Source organism: Drosophila elegans, unplaced genomic scaffold (genome assembly GCF_018152505.1).
Source record: "Drosophila elegans isolate 14027-0461.03 unplaced genomic scaffold, ASM1815250v1 contig_133, whole genome shotgun sequence".
NCBI lineage: Eukaryota > Metazoa > Arthropoda > Insecta > Diptera > Drosophilidae > Drosophila > Drosophila elegans.
Window position 1 is genome coordinate 445,409 of NW_024545499.1, and position 26,348 is coordinate 471,756.

The following is a 26,348-nucleotide window of genomic DNA, read 5'->3' on the forward strand; positions in this document are numbered from 1 at the left end:
ACCGCAATAATAACAATAAGAAATAGCAATTCAAAAATTTCAAAAAATACTATTTAATTACCAATATATTTAAATTTATTCTGTTATTTCCATTTTTTTGATTATTTTTTAAAGTTTCTAGTCAAATACTTGTTGGGAAATTCAAAAAAGAATTCTGGCACTTCTTGGCATTTTATACCCATGCAGAGAATTACAAATTCAGTCAAAATGATCAGAGTACTAGGCTTTATTAATTTAAACCAAACTATAGTAATGAGAAAATGTTGATGACCCCATCGATGAATCTATTTTTAGGGTGGGTTGACGTGTTCGCTAACAAGTCTGCAAACACTTGTTGGGGAAATTCAAATTAGAATTCAGGGACTGATTGGGTTTTATAGCAATGCAACCCAGATCAAAAGTTTGGAACGCGGTGAAGGATTTTTGACCTTATAAAGTATTTATGTATTTACTTGATCAGCATCACTAGTCATGTCCGTCTGCCCATCTGTGTTTTGGCAAACAAGTCGGTCAGTTACAAATTATCTGAATGAAACCATCCAGAAAGTGTTTTTTTTTGTATTGTATATAAATCAGAACTGACCGTTTCGGACGACTATATCATATAGCTGCAAACGTACAACTTAAAAAAGCAGTAGAAAAAATAATAACCCTTCTTGTTTTTTAAAACTTTTATTACGCATAAAATATAGTAATTTTGTATACTTTTAGGAATTCGGTTCATAAAGTTTCCCAATAAAAAACTGGAAAAACAAATAAAAAAACAATTACTAAACATATAAACATTAAAAGAAATAGTCTTTTTATCTTATCTTAAGCTGTGTTGAAAAAAATTACGTAAACGTTTCACATGTTTTTCATTAAAGTAATCTAACATTTTGTGGTTTATTTTTGTGGTATCTTTTTTTAAGGAACAATTCTAATTGCCTAGATTCTTTAGATTGTACCAAAATTGGGGTTTGCCAGAAAACTCAGTAAGCTCAGAAAGCTAATAAATCTTCTTTTTTTAATTTCTCCACAATACTTAGAACTCATGTCGAATTTGGGTCAATAGTTTGAGAAGACCACTCTTTTCGTTCATCGTGAAAAAATTTCTTAATGAAGGCTTACACGGCTAAATCCTCCAAAAATAAAACCTTGATTATTCTCTCAGTTTTAAAGCTATCTAAATAAAACCAATAGTTCCTTTGTTGTTAAACATATAGGTAAAAAATAGAAGTATTGTTCCTTTAAAGAATAATTTGTTTTTGAAAGGCCTGCAATGTGTGTATTTAATTTTTACCTTCAGTTCTACCTATCCAATTTTGGTCATCGAAACATTCAAAAAGCTTATTTTTTTATTTAGCAACTAGAAACGGATGTACTCTTTTGGCTTTAGAAATTAATAGGTTTTAGATCTTTTTAGATGACGGTTGCGTTCTGCCTCAACTCTTCGTCGCCTTGGTAAAAAAAAGCCAAAAAACGAAATTTTCTAAGAAGTGCTTTCATTTGCAAGTTGAATTTGTATTTAAACTTTCCCGTTTTTGTTTTTAATATTTACTTTAATAGCTATTAAGTGCACTCCGGCACTCATTTTAAACATATAGTTATATTGTAAAACGGATTTTGGAGTATTTTTATTTTGTTTGAAACTTTATAATTTATATAATTTATTTATAAGCGTCTCATAAAAAGACATAAAGTAAATATTTTTTCGTAGAAATTAAACAATTGAGTTTGAATTCTTATAAAATTAATAAAAACATTTGAAAAACGTTTGACTTTATAGATCATCAAAATCGATATAATATTTTAGTCCACGAGTCTTAACTTCTGAAAAATGAAAAAAAAAATTGAAACGTTTGACATTAGGCTCCACCATTCTTAAAAATTAACTTTTCTTAACTGCACCGCAACTTAAATATTCTATTTTTAAAAAGAGTTAGCAATAAAAATTAAGAGCACAACAATACATTTTAGTAAATTTAAATTTGATACTAATAGTAGATTTCTAATTCTTGTGCCATATATATACATATATATATATATATTTAACTTCCATTTTTGTCAGTTAGAATATAGGACATAGTGCAAAAATCAACTGACGCACGTTTCTAAAATTGATATTGAAACATAGAGCAAAAATCAACTGACGCACGCTCGTTTCTTAAATATAAATGCAAATTCAAATATAAAAATTAACTCTTAATAACTTAGCTGTAATTAGTTTGAACTGCAGCCAGTGGCTAAAAATAAACCAACAAAAGCTAATGATGAAACCCGTCTGGGGCTTTTTTTGTTAGCAGTACTAAAAGGCACTTGTTGTGAGTTATTGTATTTTTTTTGTAAAATTGTGACAATTACAAATTCGAACATACATAGCTTCTGTGTGCTGAAGCGGAAAGGAATTCGAACAGGGCGGAGAAATTATTTATGCCCCTTATCGCCGCATTCAGGGGCCTATGTTTTTGATTGTGTTTTGACAATCTTACTTCAGGATTTATTTTGCCCTCTGCACAGTATTTACTACTTAGCGCTCCTGATACGGAAGTGGCCGATTAGACTGTATTGCTTTATGGCGCTTGTCGCAAATTGGCAACTGATGGATTTGTAATTAATTTCGGCCAGCATCGATTAGATAAGGGATGTGAAAGACTCTGTGTTTCGCGGCTGTCAAGTGGCGCGGAAAATTCCTCGAATAAGCTGCGCTAAAAGCTGAAATTAGGAGGGCCAGCTGACGCAGCTGCCAACTCTGTTTGGCTCAAATCGCGTTAACATGTTAACAAGTGCCTCATATTGGCTGTTCAATTTCGCTCTGACGTCGACAAGGTGGGCACCTGCGAGCCTAAGACAACGTAGCCCAATTCAATCGGATTCATTTCGAATTCGCAGCGCAAAATTAATAAAAATATATGACAGTGACGTTTATGTTTGCATCCCATGAAATCCCCAAGGAAATCTACATATTGAGCTTCCCCACACAGAAAACAATTTATGATGTTCTAGTCAACATAAATCCGTCATAAAATGAATTTTCCTCCTTTATAAAAGGTAAATACTTATTGGCATTACAGAGTAAAAGTTCGCGTTAACAAATCTTAATTACGGTTCAGTAAACTCATCGAAGTGAATCATTTAAGTAATGCTCATCTTATGATTAAGTTTTTTGGCACATTTAATTCATTGTTCAATGAGCTATGACTAAAAGGATATTACTGATGTTTTGTGTAGGATATATGTATTTTATAGTGGTGAATGTTCAATACTAAAATAATTTCTGGTTGATCATAAAATATAAATTCATTTAAGAAGCACTGCCAGTTATATTAGCACTGTCAGTTATATCAGAAAATAAATCTTTTGAAATTTTCTGTAATTATGAAATTGAAAACTATATTTTTTCTGGTGCAACACATAGATGATGAGTTCGGTTGAAAGACCGCAAAAACTCGCTATCGGAATACCCAAGTTCTGGAGGGGAGGTGGTATGTGGAAGTGGGGAAGTACCCCATCAATGTCATCTGAGCGCGTTAATCGCCGGCCAAAATCGGCTTTCGGTCGGCAATTAACATGCGCAACGGGCCGCTCAAACAGCCAAATGGCCAACATCGGTCGTACTTAACTCAGTTATTGGCGGGGCCAACAAAGCTTGCCAATTTAGCGGGAGTTCGTTCGATTTCCATTGAACGGAGCGACTTGAACTTGAATTTCCATGTGACACAGCGAGGGGGTGGTGTAAACACTATAGCTATAGTTTAGTATTGAGGAACTAAAGTCGACTTGACTTGTCTGTGGCCAAGTTCACACAAAACCAGCACGTTTTGCATATTAAGAACTTGACAGCCACTCATCACAGATCTCGGCCGATCGGGGGAAGCCTGCACTTATGCAATCCGCAGAAAGTCTGTTTAATAGGTGCTCGGCAAATCTGTAATTCATCAACAACAGCTGGCTTGAAAATATGTGTAACGGAATGTAATTGGCCGAACAACCGCCCTATAAAATCCAACGGACGGAGGATGTGTAATTGCATTTACGGGCAATTATTTCGAACCAATTCGCCGCCCCTTTGGCCAGTTGACACGTGAAAAGCGAAAAGCTAAAACAAAAACACAGTTTTGCCAGTGGAGCATAGCGTGATCGGTCGTTTGGGGTGGTGGTTAATCGTTGGAGATCGGAAAATGCTGCATCATTCAGCAGCGGAAAAGATTCCCTGTGACAGGCCTTTCCAATTTACATAAACCAATAATCGATTTCCATCCGACAGCGAGTTATTTTAGTCTCTGATGGATCTATTAAGAGCTAACATTTGGGTTTTGTGGGGGAACCATTTGTGCCTAGCACGAGATCGGTGAATTTAAAATAACATTCGGCCATCGGAACATGATTAATTCGGTACTGTCAGTGGGGATTTCAATTATTTATAGGGCAGACTAGGTACAAACTAAATTGGGCGAACAAAGGCTTAAATAATGCATTCGAATCTAAAGTTACATCAGCGTTTTATGATAGTTATAAATGTAAAATATCTATAAGGGTGCAATTAGTTAATGATCCAAAAGGGGAATTTTATCCAATTATTTTCTGAGATATCTATACATTTTTTTTTATTTACCAGAATAAGAGTTCAAAAAATAATTTTTAAAAACTATTTGTTAAATCCTAAGAAATCTAAAATGATATTTAGTCATGTGAGGAACTTTAAGAATGGGAATTTTTGTAATAAATACAAAAATAAATGTAGCGATCTTGAATCAACCTTTTAGACATCCATCACAGCTTTAAAATCTCTAGTGAATTTTAATGGAATGTTATGAAATATGAAATCGGCTGGCAGGGTATTATAGTTATTTACACCTACTCCCAATATCTGCCAAAACAGCTTCAATCGATTCGTGACTCGTCTACCAACAATAAACCGAGTTAAGTTCGCTCTCATTGACCCGAAACTCGCTTGATGAGATCGGAAATCAAATAGAGGCATCACGACAGGTGGGCTACTGACGAGTCGTCCCCCCGCCTGGTACCGATTTGAGATTCGATTGATTGGGAGGATTTAAGACAGATTAGCACAGCTACCAGGGAGCACACGTTCGACGGTTTTGTTCGATGCTCGACTCCGTTGTTAGCGTCTGTAGATAATCAGTTTGCATTCGTTTGTTTTCATTTCGGCAAAGTCTGGCAGATACTTTGCAAGCTATCTAAGCCACTTGTTTGCCCTGCTGACGCACCATTAGATCGAACTTTCATTCGCGTTGCTATAAATTTGGCAATGTGCGAACCAAGCCCGAGATTCGAGGCAATGAGATACTTGTATCTACGTGTTGCGGGGTAATTGCAGATATTCCAGTTGGTATCTAAAAAAACACAATGAGCAAAAAAACACAAAGCGTTAGAGAGGCGAGATCCGAAACGAATTCCATTGGGGCGACCAAGCATGAACTATGCATAACTAAGAATTTTAATCAACACCCGGCGGCTGAGCTGTTACCGAGAACACTTCTAATTGCCCCCTTTTGGACGGGTGAAAAGTGAAAGTGAAAGTGCCCTAATGTCAAGAGCATCACACACTACACTACACTACACACTCTACTCCACTAACTGGCAGGAATTTCGGAAAACCCCTAGATAGTTAGACACATCGTTAAGCTTGAAGTTCCGTGGCATCCACGAGTACGGCAAGTGATCGCTTAACCAGTTTTAAAGCTACGCCACTCTACGCTCTTTTTTTGTTTTGCGGTTCGGTTCGGTTCGGGGCTTCCCTTGTCTCGCCCATGGCCAATAACCCAATCTCTGTTTACCAAAAAGGTTTCATTCATTCGCCGAAGTGAAGACCCCATGGGCCATAAATTTTCCACTGGCCCATTTCCGTGCTTTCGGGGTGCAGGCCATCGCACCGCCCTCGGGATTGAATGTTTGATACCCGCGAATATATCATTGTGTCAAGAGCATCATATGAGGGGCTCCTTTGATTGGGTGCGAGGTCCGCCCACTTGAGCGGTACCACAGTATGTGCTGTATGTCGTAGTATGTAGTACAAGGCGGCCCTGACAAGGCGGGGTAATCTAAAGATGAGTTCGATAAGATTCGATTTCACGGATATCTCTACGCCCACCCCACAACCTGTCCACGAACCGGGCAAGTGGCCAAGGAATTTCTCCCTTCGCCGGAATCGCCGTGGAGAGTGGTTTTCGTGCCGTGGAGTGGAGTGGAGTGCAGTGCCTCGAACCTCCGGTGACGTAGCTGGAGCCCCGGCGTCGGCGTGCGAGCGCGGAGCGTGTTTGAGTGGCCGATCTCGATCGAGCAGCGTATAAATGGAGTCCGCGCGCCGTCTCAGCGTTCAGTCGGTCTGAAAACGCGGCGGCGGCGAGAGCGGTAGTCAAGTGGCTCACATCAAACCAACCGAAATCAGCGGGCAGTAACGAAAGCAATTGCAACAGTTGTGAATATGGTGACATTTGCCTCGAACGCTGGCCAATATTCAATTAGTACGCCGCATTAAGAACGGTCAGCCGTAAAAGTGATTGAATAATACTTGTACAACTAAAAACCTCCCACTACCACTGCCAACTCTCAGCGAAGAGGGTTTCGTATAGTACATATTTAATTTAAAAGTAGTCAACAAAAAGCGGACATCATGAAGATCTTGTGTTGCGGTGGCAGCAATGGATCCATGAACATGGACGCGAAAAACTCCACAAAAGAGGATGAGGCCGTGGGCAAACGTAAGTGGAGCAGTTCGATAACAGCGAACTACGGTTAGATAACCGCAGTAAGTCGGGCCTTAAGTAACTATTGTCCGTAGAAAATGACAATTAACTTGGGGGCTCATAAATGCACTCGAGAACGCGTTAAAAAATAGATTAGAAAAATCGTTTAAAAAGTGGGTTACGACATGGAATGTGTTATACGTTTTTAAAATAATAACTAAGGGTAGTAACGAATTATGAAAATCTTAGTAACTTTACTAAAAATGTGCGACATACTCTAAATAGAAAACACAATCAAAAAATCGAATGAAAGCTTTAAACTGTTACTGGCAATATTAATTTTTAACCTGTTTCTAATATACATAGTAATCTAAATGCCGCCAATAAAAATCGCCGAAACTTTTCCAAACCCGAAGTGCTGTTTGATTAGGTTGAACAATTAATACTGAAGTGCGGGTAAACTGCTAATTTCAGCAAAAGTGATTAAATCTTAAGTGGCAGTGACGCAGTGAACTTTTTGTTTAGACGTTATTCGGCATGTGTGTTCTCACTGCAACAAGTGTTTTCTTGGTACCAACTGGGGTTTTGGCTCGAAGTGGCTTAGTCACTGGCTCGAGTGTAGTCTAATTATGGCCCAAAACGGCTGCTCATTAAATATGGCTTTTATTTCGCGTGAAGTTGTGAGCCTGAGGGGTCTGTCCGGAAAACGGATAAATCGGACAGACAGGAAGCGTGCCCACAAATATAAATCATCAAAGTTTGTATGCAAATCTGCGTCCAGGGCAAAAGCAAACACACACACAGCTATTCAATTGATTTCATTTTTTGTTTGGGTGGCAGTCAACGGGGCGTATGTGGAATACGCAAAAAACAAAACAGATCACAAAGAGATTGAAGCCAATACTCGACAGGCTGTCTGAGGCGAATCCAGTTTAGTACCGGCGGCTAATGAGCAACTATTGCAAAAATACTGCGACTAAACAACGGCAAGCATCGGCTACAGATTCAGATTGAGCGATACGATTCTTTGAACAATTAGAGTCGGCCGCGTATATGGCGAAAACATAAATCTCACATATTTCCTATTATGTTCCTGCTTTGACTAAACGGAGCAACAACCACTACTTGGCATGCCAGCCGAGGGGGAAGTGGATAAGTGGCTGCATATGGGAGGGGAGCCAAGCCTTTAGGGATGAGGCCCCTAGCTAATTACATATGCACACACGCACACACACACACTGGTTTTATCACTGATAAATCGCAAATCTTTATTTAGAGCTGCGTGCAATTATCGGGCGCCAAATGGCCTGCATGCAAATTCATTAGCACTTGACAAAATGCGGGGAGCTCTTCCGTCAGAGCATAAATTACGCAAGTGCGCTCAAAATAAACAACCATGTTTGGATTACTTGTAATTGTATATTTAAATAATTTCGCTAGATATTCAAATCGGCAAGGCAGGCGCCATGGCGCCCGATAAATAACGCAACAAAAAAAAAATAAAACACAAATCGAGACGAGGCTGACACCGCAAGTCGGGTCACAAATCACAGGTAGAACGGAAGGTTATGGGGTGCTGATAGGCCACCAATTCCACAGCAAAAAATTGCATCTATAATAGATCTAACTAGATTGTTAGACATCATAAACAAAATCAATAATGAACTTTCAAGTTAATTCATATGTCAATCATCAAAATGAATTTTGATAATGTAAGTTTCATCAATTCTGATCGTTAATATCCTAATAATTTTCATTGAAAACAAGATTTCTCCAAAAACGTTAAACAATTATCTCGATCTTTATACATGATCAACTTTTTTAGCTGTGTTGGGGGTGGTTATAGCGCTTAGCGAAACCCGCTCTGCCAGTTTTTTCGTGCGTTTAGCTGACACCGGTCAAAAAGTCGGCCAAAAAGCTGGCTTATCAGCCGTCCATCCATCCACCCATCCATCCATCCATCCGACTATCCAGCGGCACAAGGTGGCCCAGTGGCTGGGCCTTGTCTGTGGCATGTTGTGACACCTATGTCGGATACACCGGCCACTTGACGGTCATGTCCAGACCCCCACCCACTTATCAGGGCCCATCGAAAATGCCATCGAGTGGCGCTCGCTATCTGGCCAATGCGAAACTGAAGTGCCTGGACATTTGAAAGTCGTTGGTATTAACGCGTTCGGGGGAAACTCCACTCCAACTGCCACATCGGCCATCGGTGCCATATCCTTATCAGCCTTGATAGCGGTAATACCCCCAAGCGGTGATGGATTTACGCCAGAAGCGTGTCCAGAGGTCGTACTGAAATCCATTCATTGAGTGCAAATGCATCAGTGTGGGAACAGAATTTAATTAAAGTTTATAATTCCATTAGGTGATAGCTGGTTTAATTACATCTGTAATTGCGTGACTTGTGGTTAACAAGAGCTTGAAAGTTTAGTTACAATTCGTTATAGTGATAGCCCACTGTAGTAAACAATAACATTGGAGCTTTTAGTAGTCAGCTTTTGGGGCTTGAGCTTTTTGACTGAATGAAAAGCTCTAGTTTGAATACTACGATCCAATTTCCCCCTGCTCAAAACTTGGAAGCCAACGGAAAACGATTTCAAAATTGGCAGGCCATAAATCGCAGATAATTTTGGATCACTGATAGGAGTGCAGCACGCCTTGGCCCAGTGATCAGTAAATCGGTGCATAATGCCTGATTTGGTTACATCAAAGGCTGCAGATAACCTCCACCCCCGCGGGGTTCAAAAATTCAGGGGTTCTCGTGGGTGCAAGTGTGTGAAGCTGTTGCTCGTTTGCATTCGACGAGCAACTGCCACGCGCTTTTACACAGCCAACAAATCATAGCGACAGTTAACGTCACAGGCCCAGATACAGATACAGATGCAGATACAGATACAGATACAGATGCGCCCCGAGCAGTAGCTCTATGTTACAGATACTTATACCTACACATCCAGCAGGCGATGCTAGTTAGGTGATCTGACTATTTGCGTAAAGCACCTGCGGATGCTCGGCCAAGAAGCCATCAGTTAGTGAACAGGCTCCAAGCCGAACGGTAGTGCCTGGCTGTGAATTACCACATAATTTAATTGAGAACTAATTAACTCAATCGCAACTATGGTTACCACTGTGAAGAATCGTCGCTTTGAGGAGGAAGGTGGGTCCTGCCTTAAGGTGTTCTGCAAACAGAACCTGATAAGGGTCAAATCTTGTCGGATAAATTTGGTTTTTTCTTCTGAAATATTAAAAAAAGGAGATAGATCATTTTTTTTGAGTGCTTAAAAATAGAACTTAATTAATTTAAAAACTTGTTAGTCTTGCGGAAAGTTTTATTTGGTATTTTCTAGACGGGAAGTTAAAAAATCTCCAATGAAAGTTTACTTTTTATTTCTGATAAAATTGAATAAAATTATCTTGAAAATTCCCAAAAGATAAGAAGAATTTCTTAAATCCTGTAAAGTAAATTTTTAAATCGCGATTAAAGTATTGTCAAATAATTTTAAAAACGAACATGCATTCGACCTCAAGGCAGTCCAAACTTAACCACAGCTTCTTCCCAAGATATTTTAAGATTAAGGTGCACCTGGAGTACATAGCTCTCCAAAGACTGAAAAGAAATGGCGTAGGATCTCTTATCAGCCATGATAAGAGAATATCCATAAAAGACGAGCCCCCATTTTTCAGCCAGAGCATATAAAAGCAAAAAGGGGCGCGATTCAGGACTTTACGAGTGCACTAAAGCACTTGGTGCAACTGGTATTTAATGGCGCACTCATAGCTAGTTAATCCCTGTCAGCAAACTTGAGATTAAACAAACACAGCAAACTAACCCACTACATATGTAGGTATATAGTTTCATATCTAAAATCGGAGGGGCAAAGGGGTTAAATGTGGGTTGTGCAGAGTGCCAGACACCGCCGACATTTCGGCGCCATATCTATGAATGGAATTTTTTTTCGTAATCCAGAAACCAGAAACAGAAGCTGCCCCCCTAATGCAAATAGAAAGGCAAATAATTTTGTCTCCAGCGCTTGTCTGGCTGATAAGGGATGATAAATTTAGGCGTAAATTACGGCTATAATGGGCGAAAGAAGCGCCAGCTCCTTCTACACTGTCAGTCATAAATCTATTTCGCTGGGGGCCCGCTCTCGGCTCTTTTGCCTGTTGCGTCACTGGAAAACGCCAACGGCAAATCCCGAATCTTGGCCACAAGCGTCCTACAGGTGACCTACAGACACAGCCGCAATTCCATAACATGTATGCCTTTGATAACGCGCTTGATAGCTGATAAGCGTGGCTAATCGATGACTGACTGCCCATTGATTGGGCTGGTCTTCAGTTCAATACGTAACCTAATCGATTGCGTTCTGGCTGCTTTCAGATTCCGGCTTGGGCGTGCGTCACCTGCAGGTCTTCCTGCTCTTCTTCGCCCTCACGGTGGCCTACGCCCTACGGGTGAATCTCTCGGTGGCCGTGGTGGCCATGACCGATGCCGCCTCCGTCAACCCCGATTTCCCTGTAAGTATAATAAAGTATTTTTTATTAATTTTTTTTTTATTTCAAATGTTTATTTTAATAATAAACAATTTTAGCCATAAAAACCACGAAACGTATAGTAACATTCTAAACATAAATTTTAATGATTACATTTTTTGGTATGCCTGACTTAATAGAAAAAAAAGTATTTAATATCTTGTTGTGAAGTTGATTTTGACATATGAATCTTTATATATTTATTAATTAAGTTAAAAATGTATTTAATATCTTGTTGTGAAGGTGATTTTGACAAATGAATCTTTATATATTTATTTATTTAGACATCGTCATTTTATTGAAAATAAAATAAAAGGTTTGAGTTATACCTGCACTTACCTGCAAAAAGTTTTAAAAACATTTAGAGTTTTAAGAAGTTTAAATAAACTTAAAGCTAACATACCGTTATCATTTTCTAAAATGCAAAATGTAACTAATATTGTATTTTAACAACATTAAAAAATATATTTTATAAATTGTAAGCTTTAGATGTAAATTGTTGACTAAAACAAACACCTTTTAATTGGTTTTTTTTTTGTAAATTATAAACTTTAAACGTAAATTTTTCTAGCCAAATCGATTGACTACTTATTTTGTTGTAATCAAGAAAAACTAACTTTGAACTACTTGAATTTTTTCAGGAATACAAGTGGTCGGAGAAGACGAAGTCCCTGCTGCTGAGTAGCTTCTTCTGGGGCTACGTGGTCACCCAAGTGCCGTCGGGTCAGCTGGCCCGCAAGTATGGCGGCAAGATCATGATCCTCTCGGGGTTGGCCATCTGCTCGATCCTGAACATCCTCACGCCCATCTGCGCCCGTATTGGGGGCTGGCAGCTGGTCTGCGCCCTGCGCGTGGTGGAGGGTCTGTGCCAGGGTGTGGTCTTCCCCTCCACCCACACGATCCTGTCCCAGTGGGCGCCGCCCAAGGAGAGGGCGACGCTGGGAACGTGCGCCTACTCGGGCAACCAGTTCGGAACGATCGTCATGCTGGCCACCAGCGGGGTGATCGCCGCATCGCCGATCGGCTGGCCCAGTATCTTCTACATCTCCGGCGGAGTCGGCTGCGTGTGGTCGGTGGTGTACTTCTTCTTTGGCGCGGGATCGCCAGCGGAGTGCAAGAGCATCTCGGCGGAGGAGAAGAAGCTAATCGAGATGACGCAGGCCAGCGAGGTGAACAGTGCCCAGGAGTTGCCGAAGGAGCAGTTGCCCACGCCCTGGCTGAGCTTCTTCACCTCGCCCGCCTTCCTCGTCCTGATCGTGGCCCACTCCGTCCACAACTGGGGCTTCTGGACCCTGCTCACCGAGATCCCCAGCTACATGAAGAACATCCTGGGCAAGGACATCAAGTCGAACGCCCTGCTCTCCTCGCTGCCCTACGTGTGCATGTTCGCCATGTCCTTTGTGTTCTCGACGATCTCCGCGCAGTTGAACAACCGGAACTGCATCACCACGGTGACCAGCAGGAAACTCTTCAACTCCATTGGTCTGTGGATCCCCATGATCACACTGATTTGCCTGGGTTACGTGAACAAGGATCAGTCGGAGCTGGCTGTGGTACTGCTCTGCTTCACCGTGGGCATGAACGGAGCCACCTACCTGGGCTTCAACATGAACCACATCGATCTGTCGCCCAACTTCGCGGGCGTCCTCATGGGCATCACGAACGGAGTGGCCAACATCATGAGCATCATTGCCCCGCTGATCGTGGGTTTCATTGTCACAAACGAGGTGAGTCCAAAAGCAAAGTTACTGAAACTACAAATATTTTATTTCTTGAGTCCAGTACATAAAGTCCTCAGAAGTAATTTAGAATCATGTTTATTGATTTATGAGATTTAAAATAAAGTCTGTGCAACTAAAATTATCTTTAAAATTAATATGCATAAAAATTGTTGGAATTAAAAAGAAAATGTTATTTTAACCAAAATCAAAATGTTATGTAAAATGCAAATTTTTAAATTTCACTACTAACATATACTCCACTATCTATATTCCAGCACGATCCCGAGCAGTGGCGCATTGTGTTCTTTATCGCCGCTGGATTCTACCTGGTGGGCAACACGCTCTTCGTGATCTTCGGCAAGGCGAATGTCCAGCCCTGGAACGATCCTCCGGCGAAGCCTCGTCGCAATTCCACGCCCCAGGTGGAGTCGCAGCACTAGACGGGCGGGGCTTGAGTTTGGTGAACTGGGTCCAGGATCCGCTAGTCAGCTAGTTTCGTTCTGCTCCAAACCCTTCAACTGTCAATCCTAACTGCAGCCTGGCGCAATGCATTCTCGCATTGGGCGTGTATATTTGTAAATTGTATTTGTTAACTGTGACTACTTTGTATTTGCATTCCCCTTGACCTAAGTTTTAGCTTGTATAGACTAATTGATAAGATCAACCATGCGAAAAAAAAATAATAAAATACGCATGTAAAACATGTGCAAAGAAAACCACAGAAATGTTTGATTCCCACCTGTGGTGGGATTTTAATGTGGGTGGGGTCATATACCGATGGAACTGCTCGCTTTGTGAAGGTCAGATAATTTTATTTTACATTGAAGAAATGTTATCAATATAAGTCAAGATTCGGTATTTTGAGCACAAACTCTTAAGTAGAGGATAAGGTCGGGGATTACGTGAACCAAAAATTCAATACGAAAATAAGTATTTTATAGTAACAGATCAAGAAATGTGAAGGGATTACTTTTTTAAAAGGAATTTGGCTAGAAATATTTAATTTACTTTCCTACCAGGTCTTGTTAGTATTCAAATTGTAAAAATATAATATACCCTACACCCAAAAACATGGTCATTGAAACTAAGCTATTGATACATGAATTTTAAATTATTTGATATTAAAACTTTCTCCATAAAATTAGTATTAATTTAAATCCACAAAAGTATCAAAACAAAACTTATATGGCTTTAAAATTAGGCTTTAGGCTACAGATCAAAATCTGTTCGGTATAGAATTGAAACTAATAACATATAGGTTGTTCTACTTGTTCAGTATTCAACTAATAATTTATACTTTATTGCCGGAAGTTTATTTTTCAGTTTAAAGGTTCAGTTTTTTTATTTTTTTGTAAAATAAAAAAGGTTTGACTTTAGCATTCCATAAAGAGATCACTGACCTTGAGGGCCGCCCTACTTTATTAGTATTTGCCATTCTTGATTTTTATATATATTTTTTTTTTTAATTTTTTTGTTTAGTACTCGTAGTATTTGCGTGTCCACTAATGAATGGCCACATCGATCAATGAAAGTTTTAGTTATTTACTTTGAAAATGCCCCAGAAAGTATGCTCCAAAAAGGTAAAGATCGTATGTAGAAAGTAAGTAGTGTGTAAGTTACATGCACATGTAGCAATCATGTAGAATTCATGTATAAGTAAAATATGGAGGATCTGCGAACGATAGCACGGAGTTATATAAGTAATAATCAACCTGAATTAAACTTTGTGTTGCCAAACACGTGGTGTTTTAGATATGCCATTCCATATAAGGCCAATCTCTCTAAAAGGGACTCCTTGCTGATGTAGCAAATAATGTAGATTTTAACTGAAAACTATCCCATAGGCTGCGCCATCAGATAAAGTTGGTTCACAAAATTAAGTCGAGCTGGCAAATCAATTTGGCAATCATATAATCCCCATTTCGAGCGTATCTCTCACATGCTATAAAGAGTGCCGTGTACATTTTATAGCTTCGGACTCGGCGGGCAAATGGAAAGTGAGGAAAAAGGCGGTTGGAGCGGGGAGATTGGGGCTCTTGGCAGTAGCGGGGCAAACTTGTTGATAAGCGGAATTTGAATAAATGTTTTTTTTTTTTTCAAGCACGCGATATGAACAAAGGCAGTGTTATGTACACATCGACATACATATATAAACACATAAGTATTTTTAGTTGTGTGACGGCAATGCGAGAGTATTTGAGTCAACCAAATTTAAATTCGATTCCCAGTAAAACTAGCATTTCGAATTGGATCTCGTGCTGGGTAAGTTCCGAGTTCTGGGGACTCAGCAATTTTCATTCCTCATGCACATGCTCAGGAATCGTGAGCTCTTAGGCAAGCTAATGATAAGGGAATCCATTAAATGCCCATTTAAATGGACTTATTTTTATGAAATCTAGAGTGATCTTATCAAGTCGCAATAAAGCCGTAAAACTGAACCGTGGCCACTCGAACAAGCCATTTTCTACACAGAGGAAAAGTATACAAAATTTTTGATAATGTTTTTTTTATATTTGAATCTAGAAAAAAAAGTAAGATTATAATTTTCATAGATTTCTTAACTATGAAAATTCGAATCTTCCTACCTACATAAGTTATGCAAGTTTAAAACTTTCGAGCTTCAGCGAATTACCCTACATGTTACATTTCGAATGTTTGAAAAATGTTTAATAGTTTAATATTGACAAAAGCTTGATATTTGAAATTAGTCTATAATAACCAAAAACGGAAGATCAACTAAGCGACTTTATAACCCGTTGACCTTTCTTGAATGTCAAAATTTCTTATCTTTTTTTAAGGAAATGTAGATTTTCTTATCACAAAATAAATTAAATAGAAACACTTAAAATTCATGAGGTGATGTTAAAAATAATAAATAAGAAAGTGCAGATATGGGAGAATATTTTAAACAACACCCAAAAGTACAAAATGCTTTCAGTATTCTTAAAGTTTCAAATGATTTTTGATGAGGTGTTAAAATAAAAATGTAGCAGATATCAGAAAATGAATCTTTACTATTTTCCCGGTGTAGGGCTTCGTTATGCTTCTGGCCTCGGTTTCTGGCCATCACCGTAAACTGGTCGGATGGGGGTCTGTGCCGGGGGCCCAAAATAAAATGTGCAAATCTCGACCGGAATGGGGAATGAGAAATGCGTGATAGTCGGCCGACTCGGTGTGAATCGGCAGTTTCTCGACCGTCTCTCCCTCTATCTCTCTCTCTCTCGTTCTCTCTCACACAATCTCTGCGGAGCGCCTCGGTGGTGAAATCATGGGCAGCACACCCATGGATGGGCCCCCAACTCCCCCACCACAGTTGCAAAAAATGGCAAACTCATTTTGTGACTCGTTTTCGACATGAAGACATAAAGAGAGGCGAGCCAGCACATGGTTATCACGTGAACGAGGCGCCGAGTGACTGAATCGGGTGCCTTCGTCGTGTGCGGGAAACGTGATCAAAGATCGGCCGAGAGAGGCGAATGCGGATCGGATTGGGGCCTGCAAAATGGCAAAAACAATTAGCACAGTGCGGCGCCTCGTTCTCTCACGCTCTCTCTCTCTCTCGCTGTCTCTCTCTCCGATCGCATTCTTTGTCCACCACTCCCTTTCCCTCTTTCTCGATCTCCCTGTCCCGTGTCTCCGTGTCTCCGTCTTTAAGGTTATCGCTTAATCATTTTTGCACTGTTAACGCAAATACTCAATGCTGTTTGTTGTTTTTTGCCACAAATTATATTCGTATTTATATTGAAGCGAGTGTTCAGCTGTCTCCGCGGCGATAATGAATTGTTAAATTCCCATTTCACAGCCAACGCGATGCTCGTTTTTAGCTATCTATGTACTTTTCGGCCCTATTTCTGCCAAGTCACCCCAGGCACTTTTCGCCTGATCTTTGGATTTTCATTCTAGCGAGCCCTGTGTGGCTAGTGGCTAGATAATCGCTAAAAGCTCAGTGATGTCACGCAGGTGATAAATCAGCGCTACTGGCATTTAGCCGCCTGCACATGATAACGCTTACACAATAAATGTGAAATACGCCTTTCTTTATGGCCCCTCGAAATCTTCCCTGAGATAAGATTTTAGATTCTGCAGTCGCACTGCGTCCACGAGAGATTTGTCGAGTGACTCAAGGCAAGGCAAGCATTTTTCTACCTCCGGCGGAAATAGGCGCCCCGAAATGATCTATTTATAAAGCGGATCGCCATCTCTTGGTCTTTCCACCTACAATTAAATTAAATTAAATTTTGAATACATTTTTCCGCAAATACAAGTCTTTGACTATTTGCCAAGTGGCTGACCCACAGACAATTTCCTAGACCTTATTCCCTCTGAAAGGGTGCTAATGAAGAGCCACGCCCCCACCGGCCACACCCACCCAACTGATCAATATCCAAATATGCTATACATCCGATAAAAGTTTCCAGTGCCAGTGGACCCACGCTAATTGAAATTGGCGGGTGGCAGTGTACAATGGACAATTGTCGCTGATTGGACACAATTCAATTACGCCGCCAGTCGGTAACTCAAATATGCCTTAGGAATTCACACAATCCCAATCGATTTGATCCCCCGCTGTAATGAGCCGTTTGCCCAAACATTTAGATGCCACAGAAATATAAATTCCAATATTGTGATCAATAATCTGGACTTGTTTGTATGCAAAGCAATCTTAACTTGGGAGAATCACAGCGATCGACGTAGAAATACTCTTTTCAATTTATTGGCCTTTATTGGCTTGCGAAACGGTAACTGATATTAATTAAAATTAATTACTGCTATCTTTAGGAATGGAAAAGTTTCTGCTATTTAAAGATGTTAGGTAACGGCTCTCGGGCTTATGAGTGCCTCACGACATTTTTGCCAAGTTAGACAGTATCTAAATGGTGCAAGTTTGATGTTCGTTAAATATAGTACGTTAAGAAATGTTATAAAACAAGTTTTTGGAGGGTGGTTTTAAGATTGAATATTATTGTTTTATGTATTGCATAAATCTAAGGACGGTGACAAACAGTATTTAATAGTTATATGTCCATATATGAACATAATATTTTATGTATTAATCTACAAGTCTCTAGTTAATAAATGGTATGCAGTCTTTCACATTATTAATTTAGTTTAACTATGATATTTCTCGAACTTTAAAATTTCAGCTATGTGTTTATTGATTTAGACAATGAAAATATTATAAATAAATAATTATATTTGCGAATGGATAGATCAATCAGAATAAAAAACTTCCATCAGCAGGATTTCTTAAACGCGCCTCAAGATCAATCGCTGACGAACTGCACCACATATTGTGATATTCCCTCCTTAAAGAGTGCCAATGATGACAAATTTCCATAGAACAACATTTGTGGAGGGCATCAAAATGCTGTTGGCGCCAACGCCTCAAACAATGTCCATCTGTCCGGGGACATCGTGATTAGCAGTGGAAAAAAACTCCCGACGAGCGGTGGAAAGGAGCTTAAGCATCGATATAGATTGGTACACAGCAACAATGTAGCGCAATTAGCCCGTTTAGAGGGTTTTTGTTTGGTTACACCTGGCGTATACGTAATGCAGCGTAAATAATTCTCCACTGAGAGATCGATATTTGAACAATTCGCCCAAGAAAAAGCTGCATATTAATTAGTCTAGAGCAGTGCCCACATGTGGGGGTGCGCCATATGGTGGAGCTTCCATCCCCGGATCCTAAGCCCGATCCTACCCCAAACACCCGCAGCCCCTCTCCCCCCAATAACTGACGTCAAGCGGACTGACTGTTTACCATTCGTGAGGCGATAAGATCTGGTGCTGTAACAATCACATCCATCAGTGCCTGCCTTTTGAAGTGGGCGTGTCACTCGATTAGATTGCCATCGCAGAAATTTTTCGACATTCTCTAATTTTAGCCAGCCATAAATCCGCATTTCCCCCAAATCACTTATTAAAAGTGTCCCATTAGAGGCGATGGCTAATTCTTTAGCCGCGGATCCGGTGCCGATAAGCGGGTTATGGATTGGGTCCCGGGGGCCTGGCTAATCGAGTGCCCTCCGAATTCGGAAGCCGATAAGGTTCATATGTCTCGAGATTCGCCCGTCAGCCAGTCAACAAATGAACGTGCCTTGAAACGTGTCTGCCATGTGCCAAAATTGATTTGCCATCGGCGAAATGCACGGCAAATAAATAAATATAGCATATGAGTAAAAGTCCATCACTGAGAGTATTTTCTGTAAATGTTTTGAAAAATAAATTTAATGGTTGAACCGGATTGGATTTTTATTTGGAATTAACTAAATGGGGGAAGAAATCTTTTGCTTAGATGCAAAAATTTAAATAATGATATTGCTTGCTAATAATTGTTAGAACTTAAAAATATTATGAACTTAAAATAAACATTTCCTAGATATAGTCTTTTAACATCTTCAAAAAATAGTCTGCAAATATGTAAAAACTTTTTTTTATTGAAAATATCAGAGTAAGATCAAACCACTTAGTGAATGTTTTGTAAATTTAACGTAGCACTGTAATCAATTAAGCGCTATTTTTAGTTGATTGAGTTTTGCGTGCTTCAAGGTATCTATTAATGTATGTCCCCTATAATGGTTAATTTGCCAAATCAAATGTCATAAAAGTATAATAAAATGGGGCACTTGTATTTTTGTTCTCTGTAAAAACGGGAATGGGAGTGGAGTGTTACCAGCCAGCGGCTGTCGTCATTGGCCCCTGACTCCTGGACCCTCTCCCCCCTCGCAGGCCAACGTCCCTTAGGTGTTTGTAAGAATCAGAATGAATTTGCAGAGCGTTTCCTGGGCGGCAGTGGGCAGAAGTAGAAATGGGGATCGCCAGTGCTCGGCTCATTTACTTAGTCGAAAATCAAAGTCTGAAGTGTTGTCCGCTGATAAGCATAAATAATTTGTTTAAGTCATTTCGTTTTCAGCAATTATATATTGATAAGACGAGTGTGGGGAAAACAATAAAAGCAACAGAGAGGGCAGCCAAATAAACAAGTCAAGTAATTAAATGAAAAGGGGCCTAAAGGAAGGACCGTGTCGTCTTGAAGTGAAAATTGCATTGATCAAAGGGTCTGTGACTTATGCAAGCGGGTGAGTCAAGGGTGTCCATCGATCACTAAGAGCGGTGTAATGGATCGCCTCGAGGCTAGGTTATGTCATTAGCCAGTGCGCACAAAGAGTTCTCAGAAGATGGGATGGGACCAAGATGGGGCTGAGCCGTCCTTATCAGGCGAAACAATGACCTCGCCTGAGGTTTTCGTGGCACATTATCTCGCGATTCCAGAGGGTGAGCTGTTTACCTAGGCGTTTGCAGGATGCGTTTCATTCATGCCTTTGCTCGGAATGTATTGTATCTGGAAGATACCAGATGCCCCGAAGAGAGCGCGCGCAGAGAGCGATCTGTGACTAATGTTACAGCCTGCTGCAGTCCATACCCATACCCATACCCACACGCATACGCATACCCATACCCATACCGATACCCAGAAAGCGGTGGTCTAGAGCGGGAAGCGAGCGGTAACCACTTGGCCCGAACTGATAACCATGTGCTGGTCTGGGTGTTGTTTACTTACTCCCGTTCGCCGGCTCGAACAGAGAGAAATCCACTAGCACTACCAACCAGCACCAGCATACACACAAAGAGTATCTGTGTCTGTGAGTGCCAGCGTGTTCGCTTTGACTGATAGCGGAATTCACGCGATACACTCAGCTCTCTGGCGATGGCGATCCGTGTGTGTGTGTTGGTGAGAGCGGTAGAGCGGTCGGGCGGCCCGAGTTCGATCATATTTATAAAAGAATCGACCGCCGCCAGTTACTCAAGCAGTCGCAGTCGTTCGCCAGAACGTTCAAAACCGCTCGTCGTCGAACACAATTCTAAAAGTCAGAAAGTCAGAAATTCTGAAAGTCCTACGCCCAGAATCTCTGGACCCGTAACCGTTTCCAAACCGAGCGAAACCACAAAAAAACACGCGTAAAGAAATAGAAATTCGGGCAGCAGCAGCCACACATGTGCCGCAACTTCATGACGGAACCGGAACACGCTGCGTGAGATATCGAGAAATTCCAGTGACCCAAACGCGAGCGTTAGCGTTTCGAAACATATAAGAAACAAAAGTATACATAAAAACTCAACCCGCGCCGCACACATGACCACCGCATTAACCATGGTGAAAACGGGTGGTAAATACGCCAACGGTAAGTACCATAACATATAGACACCCCCACCGAAGTCCCACCGAGCTGCTCCGATCTCTCCGAGCCGTGGATCTCGGACAACTGTCCAAAGCACGTGTCTTATGTAAGCGCCGCGATCGTTCGACTTGATCCGAGCTTGTGTTGCCGGAAACCGCTTAATTGGTTCTCCAGCGCCAGCACTCCCATATTTCTATCTCGATCTCGATCTCGATCTTTATCTCTGTCTCGATCTCTGTCTCAGTCGACAGCTCGCTCCATTTTTAGACACTCTTCCTAGTTGCCGTTTAGCTGGAAGCGATGCTTCAGCAGTTCAGAAATATATCTGAAATAATGATGCATTCGCACACACTATAGACGACCTCCACTGCACAGAACTGCATCCTCCGAGATACAATTTAATTTTTCCTCAATTTATTTACGTGCGTTTTTTTTTTTTCTGTGATTTTTGGTTACGCTGACAAACAAAATAAAATCACATTTTAGCACTTTCGAGTGATAAAAATAAACAAAACGAAGAAAAACGAGAAAAGAGAGACAGTGATTCTGCGCCAATGAAATGAAAAAACTTTAAATAGATCCGGTCGTCCCGGATTCGTGGAAGGGGGGGTTGTGGTGGGATGAGAGGCCGCCAGTTTAGTCAGCTGATTAGCCGAAAACCCAAAGACAAATTCACTGTTGTAAACGGTCCGCCGTTTGTTCACCTACACGTTCCAAATGCATGTGTGCTTGGCCACCCCCGCCAGCTCCGTCTTTCAAAGTGTCCAACGGTAAACATATAGCCCGAGTGGGTGGGATAACGGGAAGAGCGGCGCTGTAACCAGCGGTTATCTTATCGCCCAGCGGTTACCTCTGTCCGCGCCTGGAAAGCGCGGCGACGTTCCGCTCCAGTTTTATCGGGGTCCGGACCGGGCTATCGGTTATCAATACGGCACACTTGACTCAGTTAGTGCTGTGTGTCCTTCGCTTGTCCCGTCCCACTAACGGACAAAAGCGGTGACTGTACCCCAAGGCCCGGCAATCAATCAAAATATACGCGAATATACTATAAATGGCATCCAATAAACACTCCAAGCTGGAGCTCCACCATTATGGGGGGCTCATAAATGCTGATTGATTTGGCTCGTCGTGTATTCCACAGAAAATTGGTTTGCAATCGTTATTTTGGTCGGGGGTGTTCTTTTCGGGCACTCTTCGTCTCGAGACAAAAAGTTCTATATCTTGGCCATAAATTTGCCGAGCGTTACGCCTAAGGGGAAGACATTGCGCAAATAAATTTAAAAACGTGTCAGATAAAGCGTTCTCACACGACCACGAGTCATCGTCGCGTTCAACACGATAAACCCATGCGAAAGAGACGGTGCGACCACAGGGGAAAGAGAGGGGGCGAGAGAAAGAAGGGGGAAGAGAGAGAGAGAGAGAGATAGAGGGAGCGCCACTCAACCAGAGGAAATGGAAATGGAAGTGGAAGTGGGAGAGAGAGCTCAAAGTTCGGACGTCAGTTTCGGACGGCAATTCAAATGTGAAATTATTGAAACCACAGTAAAACTTGTGTAGCTTGAATCACCATTTATGGAAAAAAAAATATATTTTTAGCCTGTTTTTTTATGGAAGCTAAAGAGGTTGATGAAAATAAGGTCTTTGTAGTTCCTTATCAAAAGTAAACAGTATTGTCTACATTGGTATTCCGTAGTTCCTTTTGCTTACCGAGTAATGCTATGAACAATTATACCCCTTTATCAACTTAAAACCTACATGATTATTAATTATTATTATTATACAAAAACAGTGTATTACTAAATCAGATTTCGGGAAGTTCGAAAAAGAGAGACTTCGGACTGTGATTTTAATTATGGGCTTGGAATCAAACTCGAGCTTGGAGTTCAACAGACCCCAACGCCTTGTAAGGCCGCGTTGCAAGGTTGCCAACGGTGGAGCGGTGTTGCAATGCGCACCACCCTCCTCCCACCGCCCACAGCACACCGCACACCGCCTACCGGCCAACTGCCCACTCCTATTTGTAAAGACTAAGCCATTTATGGCAAACCAAAGTCGGGTTTAAAAATAGCCAAACGCACGAAAACAAATCCGCTTAAGGCCGATACCAGCGAAATGCCTAAGATATCGTCACGTGAGGATCACGATCGCCCGATCACCCGATCTCCCGATCTTCCGATCGCCTCGAACAGGTAGTGTGGGCCACATGTACCTTACACTCGACACTCTACACTCTACACTCTGCAGTATAGTACAGCACCGTCTCGCTGCAGTTTACAAAAACAATAACACGGATCTCTCGATGCCCGATGCTCAATATTCGCAGCCAACTTTGGCCGAGTGGGTGTCTCTGTGTACGTGATGTTCCACCCATCTCTTTCTGGCCCGCTGGCAAGTGCGTGCGTGAACAAGATTTTGACATAGTCAAAGTGTTTTATAAATAAACGCGCCCCACATACACTTACATGGCTACCAGTTTTGGGGCTTAGTGAGCAGCCAAAAGAGAGAGAGAGAGAGAGGGAGGGAGAGTAAGAGAGCCCAGAGAGCACTGGGCATTGATAAGGGGCTGAGAGAGTTGGAGAAAAGCGCCACATGTGATGTTAGCCTAACCTCCCCGACCCCCTCCCCTCCCCACCCTGTTTTGATCCTTATGCTCACCTGCTCTTTCACTTCCAGAGAAATTCTTCGGGGTGAGGCATGTGCAGTGCATCCTGTGCTTCTTCTGCCTGGCGATGAGCTACGCCTGGCGGGTGAACCTCAGCGTGGCAGTGGTGGCCATGTCGGAGGACGGCAATAGGACGGTCCACAACAACACCGATCTTAGTGGCGAAGTGGACGACAATGACTTTAACTTCTTTAATTCCGAGGTAAGTGGCCATCCTTCATAATCAGATCTAACTCAAACTCTCTTGTTCATATGACTTTGTTTAAATGTGAGTAAATATTCTCTTCAAGGTCGCCGCTTAACAAAAAAAAAACTTTAAAACCACACAACTTTCGCTTTTGCTACAAATGCTGCTGTAAAATAGTTTTCATTATTTATACAGTAGGGCAGGTTTAAATGAACGTGTTTTTCATGATACCTCCCATATTACGTTTGTTTATTTTTAAGCACTTAAATTTTTTTTGTGGCTTTTGAGGTTTTTATTATGAACTTATAGTTAGAACTGATTATCACTAAATGTGAAAATGTTTCCTAAGTTTAAAGGTTTTAAACACTATCTTATACTAATACTTAACTCCCCCTTTTCCCCTCAGCGCTATTACAGCTTCACCAAACTGCAGAGGTCATACATGCTGGGCAGCTTCTTCTATGGCTACGTCGTCACCCAGGTGCCCGGTGGCTACTTCGCCCAGCGCTATGGAGCCAAGACCATGCTGATGTACGGATTGGGAATTGCCGCCATTATCACGATACTGTCGCCGCTGTCCCTGCAACTTGGTGGATGGTTCGGCCTCTGTTGCATGCGATTCGTCATGGGCTTGAGCCAGGGTGCAGTGCATCCGGCCACGCATGCGCTGCTGGCCAAGTGGTCGCCCGCCGAGGAGCGAGGACTGCTGGGAACGCTCTGCTACTCTGGCGCCCAGTTCGGAACGGTGGTGATGCTGGCCACGAGTGGCCTCATCGCGGACTCCTTCATGGGCTGGCCGAGTATCTTCTATGTGGGCGGAGCTTGCGGCTTTGTCTGGATGATCTTCTGGTACGTGTTCTCGGCCAGCACGCCCGAGGAGCACCGTCTCATCTCGCCCGAGGAACTGAAGTTCATCACGGAATCGCGCAGCGATGGCAAGATGCAAACGGCTGAGAAGCTGGCGCCCACTCCATGGAGGGCCATCTTCAGCTCGCTGCCCTTCCTGTCCCTCCTGGTGGTGCACTGCACCCACATGTTTGGCTTCTGGCTGCTGCTCACCCAGATTCCCACCTACATGAAGTCCATCTACGATGTGGACATCAAGAATGGTGCTCTGCTCGCCTCGCTCCCCTACATGGTGATGCTGCTGCTGAGTTTCTTCTTCGTCTGGCTGTCGAAGGTACTGCAGAGGAAGGAGGGAATGTCGCTGGCCTTCAACCGGAAGATCTTCAACACCATTGGCCACTGGATTCCCATGGTGTCGCTGATCGCCCTGGGCTATGTGCCCCAAGACAACGCCGCGCTGGCGGTGACTCTGCTCACCCTGACGGTGGGAATCAGTGCGGCCACCTACCTGGGCTTCCAGGTGAACCACATCGATCTGTCCCCGAACTACGCCGGCACTCTGATGGGTCTCACGAATGGAGCGGCCAATGTGATGAGTGGGATTGCTCCAACGATTGTTGGCTGGATCGTTGAGAATGATGTGAGTTCCAAAGCCCTCATTTCGAAATGAAACCATTAGTAATGATTTTATTCTGTTCCCATAGACAAACGTGGCCGAATGGCGAATGGCGTTCTTTTTGGCCGCCGCCTTCTACTTCGTGGGCAATCTGCTCTTCGTGATCTTCGGACGCACGGAGGTGCAGTGGTGGGACTCTCCGCGGGACAACAAGGAGGATGCGGAGCAGGGCACGCCCCTCGCGCCCAATGGCCAGGTCAAATAGAGGCTGGCAATTTTGCACCGCTTCCAGAATCATCCGGGCTGTTGTTTCGTAGTTTCGTAGGCGTAGTTAGTTAGTTAGAGACCAGACGAGCTGAAAGTTAACTTTAGTGACGATCGCGTGCTTCCATTAGCGATATTATACGGTAATTGCTTAGTCCTAAGGCAGCGTAAATTATTATTGTTTGCAGTATTTTCCATAATGTACATAATCCAAAAAGAAAAACAAAATCAAACAAACCAATTAAACTTGCAACTTGAGAAAGCGTTCAGTGTAAATAGGGACAAAGCCCGCGACGAGTGTGTTCGCTGCTGCGACATCAACTCTAGTAATTGTTATGTTTTAGTGTTAAGTTAGGCATTAGCGAAAACCAAACTTGTGATGAAAGAAAGTAAACTAAAAAAGGCAAAAAAGAATGATGAAGACAATACTAGCCATGAATAAAACAGCTCAAATGGCAGCTGCAAAAAAGTCAAACTGTACCGAAATCAATTGTGTTTTTTATTTGAACTTACATTTGAATTTGATAGGCATACGCCGATGGCTGTCTATCGATAAAAGTGAACCTATCGACTCTAATGCAACTATCGAATAATGTGGAGTAATGATATACGGTTTTCACTGGTTGTGTTTGTTGATGCAC

At 41.8% G+C, this 26,348-nt stretch overlaps 2 protein-coding genes across 3 annotated transcripts; both read left to right on the plus strand.

Annotated features, from left to right (window-relative positions):
* Positions 1 to 6,309: 6,309 nt before the first annotated feature.
* On the plus strand, positions 6,310 to 13,665 carry LOC108145173 (putative inorganic phosphate cotransporter). Of its 2 annotated transcripts, none has more exons than XM_017270405.2 (4): positions 6,310 to 6,704; positions 11,077 to 11,213; positions 11,870 to 12,955; positions 13,225 to 13,665. In XM_017270405.2, the coding sequence occupies exons 1-4, from the start codon at positions 6,617 to 6,619 to the stop codon at positions 13,387 to 13,389; spliced, it is 1,476 nt and encodes a 491-aa protein (XP_017125894.1). In that variant the 5' UTR covers positions 6,310 to 6,616; the 3' UTR covers positions 13,390 to 13,665. The 2 variants fall into 2 exon arrangements, with proteins under 2 accessions (XP_017125894.1, XP_017125895.1); XM_017270406.2 differs by lacking the exon at positions 6,310 to 6,704 and adding an exon at positions 9,713 to 9,852.
* A 7,086-nt stretch (positions 13,666 to 20,751) lies between these two features.
* LOC108145178 (putative inorganic phosphate cotransporter) lies at positions 20,752 to 26,193 on the plus strand. Its single transcript, XM_017270414.1, has 4 exons — positions 20,752 to 21,135; positions 23,806 to 23,996; positions 24,388 to 25,467; positions 25,532 to 26,193. The coding sequence occupies exons 1-4, from the start codon at positions 21,087 to 21,089 to the stop codon at positions 25,706 to 25,708; spliced, it is 1,497 nt and encodes a 498-aa protein (XP_017125903.1). The 5' UTR covers positions 20,752 to 21,086; the 3' UTR covers positions 25,709 to 26,193.
* Positions 26,194 to 26,348: the final 155 nt, after the last annotated feature.